This window comes from Temnothorax curvispinosus, unplaced genomic scaffold, assembly GCF_003070985.1.
Source record: "Temnothorax curvispinosus isolate PA1 unplaced genomic scaffold, ASM307098v1 QBEX01002264.1, whole genome shotgun sequence".
Lineage (NCBI taxonomy): Eukaryota > Metazoa > Arthropoda > Insecta > Hymenoptera > Formicidae > Temnothorax > Temnothorax curvispinosus.
This window is the reverse complement of record NW_020212044.1, coordinates 1-3,939: the sequence shown is the minus strand read 5'-3', so window position 1 is coordinate 3,939 and position 3,939 is coordinate 1. Positions and strand designations below refer to the sequence as shown.

General features: G+C 34.3%; 1 protein-coding gene across 1 annotated transcript; it reads right to left on the bottom strand.

Annotated features, from left to right (window-relative positions):
- Positions 1 to 3,385: 3,385 nt before the first annotated feature.
- Positions 3,386 to 3,857, bottom strand: LOC112468947 (uncharacterized protein At1g10890-like). Its single transcript, XM_025038381.1, has 2 exons — positions 3,841 to 3,857; positions 3,386 to 3,794 (listed from the first exon to the last, which is right to left on the bottom strand). The coding sequence occupies exons 1-2, from the start codon at positions 3,855 to 3,857 to the stop codon at positions 3,386 to 3,388; spliced, it is 426 nt and encodes a 141-aa protein (XP_024894149.1).
- Positions 3,858 to 3,939: the final 82 nt, after the last annotated feature.

Below are 3,939 nucleotides of genomic sequence, written 5' to 3'. Positions count from 1 at the left end.
TTTGTTCAGATATTACATTGAATAAATATTCTATTGAATTTTTGTTCTTGTTAGAATAATTTCCCAGGTAGCAAACACAAGTCATTTTGACGTCAAATACTAGTCATGTTTGTATGTACAAATGACGTCAAATGACCAAAAAGCGACTATGTCTTTAAAAATGACATTATACTGACGTTATTCCATAACGTCATTATAACGTCTATTTTTAGTCATTTTTGGTCTATGACATCGGCGACTATAATAATGGACGTTTATAAGACGTCATTTCTTAGACCATCTAAAGACGTCATTTTAAAGACGTCTCAAAGTCGTCCAAATAAGGTCTTTTTGTAATATAATTATTTTTACTTCTTAATATTGTATAATAAAGTAATAATAAAATAAAAACCACAAAATTAACTACAATATGTTTGTTTCGCAACTTTATGATTGAAGTGGCGAATTTATGGTATAAGTGGATGTAGTTGCGTGTGATTATAGTTTTATGATAACTATTTCATGCAGTGCTATAGCTATCAAGAAGATTATCATTACAAGATTTTTGAACACTTTAAAGATGTATCTGTTATAGACAAGTACAGTTAATAAGGAAGCATCAGGGTGAGAAGATCGTCACTGTCCACTGGATCATCGACTGGATCAAGCAACTCGGGCGCGGTACTGTACTAGGATAGGTGACCGCCTTGAGAGCGGCTATACGCACATGGCATGTAACGAAACAGTTAAAAAAGCTTTTTTTTCTTAGATAAAGAAAAAGAACATTTTTTTATAAACGTTTATCAAGTAAACATTTTAAAATTTTAATTTCATAAAAAACATTTCTGGAAACCGGTATGTTGTACAATGGATCTATTTTTGCCGTCAATAAGACGTCAGAAAATGACGTCAAAATAACGTATCCGCGATGACGTAAATTGTCTGTGACATTAGACCGTTATTTTAACGTCATTATTCCGCCAGTTAGTGACGTCAGGAATGGTTAGTAAAGGACCAAAATTTGACGTCAAAATGACTTGTGTTTGCTACCTGGGTTTCTTCTTTTAATTTTTCCAACATCTTTACATTTGATATTAGTTTCTTATTCTGCTCGTTTAATCCGATAAAAATAGGTTTATGATCTGAGAAATAAGTTTCGTATACTCCAGCATTATAATTGAATATTTCCTCCGATATAAATATCTACATCTATCTGCGTATTAAAGTTTGTAGTTGACACTTGAGTAATTGCACGTTTAAATTGTAATTCATTTAAATGTTTTTCTAAAATTCCTCATTTATTATACGAGTCGTAATTAAAGTCACCTATTATAATTTTCTTTTTATTAATAGATTTGCTTAAAATATTACTCAGTTCGTGCATAAACATGGTTCTAGGTACTGAGGGAGATTTATAACCGGTAATGATCTCTATCTCATTTATGTTCATGTGTATCAAGTCAATATGACGCTGTTGTCCATTTATAGTTTCATCTTTTTGTATATGATCATCAATAAATGCGTTAAGTTCCTTCCTAATAAAACATATTATTCCTTTTGGTAAACGTTTATCGTAATTATCTGTTCGGAAAATAATATTAAATCCTTCAAATGTCAAATTGTCTGTTGTGATTGTTTGTGTTTCTGCAAAAATTAATAAATCTGCTTGTTTATACCATTTATCACAAGATATATTAATTAAATTTTTATTTAGTGACCGTACGTTCTGATAAATAATTTTTATTTGATTTCCTTTTATAATTTTGGAATACGACAATTTAAGACACTTCTCTTCTTTTAGACGTTTTATTTCTAATTCCAATAGATTATTTGTTGATGGTTTTTTTGGTGATGTTAAACTTCCAAGAATATAAATCAGATAATTTGGTTACTCTACTCAGCGCTACGTACAACATTGGCTTCGTCATACGGGAATTATTTCTAAAATCAATACATACTTTTTCGTAGGTTTGACCTTGACTTTTATGAATTGTCATAGCTTCAGCAGGTATAATGGGAAATTGTTCCCTTACGATTTGATATCCCATTCTCTCATTGACGTTCAATACGACAGATAGCGGTGATAGCGGAACTAAACACATTTCCATACAATTTTTAGTCATATACTTTATATATGATCTTCGTTGTTCAACGCCAATTTTATTATTATTAAAATCAAGCCATATTTTAATTGGTTCATCTGTACCTGGTTTAAATGTTATATTTTTCAATATACCACAAGCTCCGTTAACTAGGCCTTTTTCTACATTTATATTAGTAATTATCATGTATTTGATACCTATTTTTAATATAACTTTGAAAGCCAAGCCACCACATTCTGTTCTTTTTCTTTTTTTTAATGACGTTAATAATTTATTTCTTAATTTACTACTAACTTTTCCTAAAATTGTGTCTTTGGCTATACATTCATAAACTATACCATCTTTTAAATCGATTTTTAATTGATTAAAACTATCAACTGAGTGATTATCAGCATATAATCTAATTGCATCTTTTGGAACGTATTCTTCTGTCGTTTCTCTTGACTTAATTAAAGCAATATCATTTTCACACATTATTCCTTTTGCAAGGTTGTTAAGAGCTTCAATAAAAGTTTTATCTTCTTTTTGTCTCATTATTTCTGTTAACTGAAAGAATTCAAATTCATTCTATAGAACATTTTCTGAAAATACGCTTAACATGCAAAATTTCGGACAGAGATATATTGAAGTATCCATAACCGGTGGTAATTGATAAAGATCACCGACTACCAAGACAAAAATTCCATCAAAGCTTTCATCACGTCCCATTATTTGTCTTAATCTTGTATCTCGACTAAACATTGTACTACCTACCATAGATATTTCATCTATGATTAATAATTTTAATTTTATCAAATTCTCTCGAATAGTATTTGCCACATCTGTTGACAATTCTGGCATTTGCCCTCCGTACTGTGTTATCGGTAAAGCAAAAGCAGTGTGTAACGTTACACCACCTATTAGAAATGCTGCTTTTTCTGAAGGAGCACATAATAATATTTTGACCAAATTGTTTTTTTCTCTAGGTGTTTCGTTGAAATAATCCAATATTGTATTGTATTGTATTATTTATTGTCTCTCCCCTTAGGGTTTACAAGGCGTTTTTTTTTATCACGAGGAACGTTCCCAAACCTCGTACATTTATTGTACATAACATTCACTCTAGCTTCCAAACATAAACATAGACATAGATCAAATCCCCGAAGTCCACCTCCTCTTCTTACACGTCCGCTTCCGCTCCCTGTGGTCGTTTTCCTCTTCCTCTTCCTACGCTTCGTCTCTCCGTGGCCCTCTTCCTTTTCTTCTTCCTCCGCTTCCGCTTCGTCCCCGTTTTCAGACTTCACTCCCCTCTCTCCCTCCTCTTCTTATTTAGCCCTCTTTCCTCCTTCCTCCTTCTCCTCTTCGGACTCATCTTCGACGAGCAACTTATCCTCCATCTCCTTCGATATCTCCTCATCCTCCGATCTCTCTGTACTCCTACGTAACCTCTCCTCTATTTTCTCCTTTCTCTCTTCTTTCTCCCTATCTCTCCTTTCCACCGACTTGTCCTCGTGTATTTTCACCCCTACTCTATTCCCCGCCCTACTTCTCGCTTCCAGCACCTGCCACTTTTCCTCTTCGTCTCTCAACTTCACCAGTATGGTTAGCCAAATTCCCCTCTGTCCCACCACAATCACCTCCCTCACCGTCACCCTCACCTTAAGCCCTTCTGCGAACAGCTCCTTCACTTTCTCCCAGTTCGACCCCTTACCTCCCCATTTTTCCTTCTCCACCCTTAAAATTACGTTCCTTTTCCTTTGCTCGTCCTCGTTCCCTTCACCTGTCCCCGACCACCATTTCCTCCACCCCGTCCCACTCTCCCCCTCGTCCTCTCTCTTCCTTTTGCCTGCATTTAGCTCCAATCTTTCTACCTTTCTCT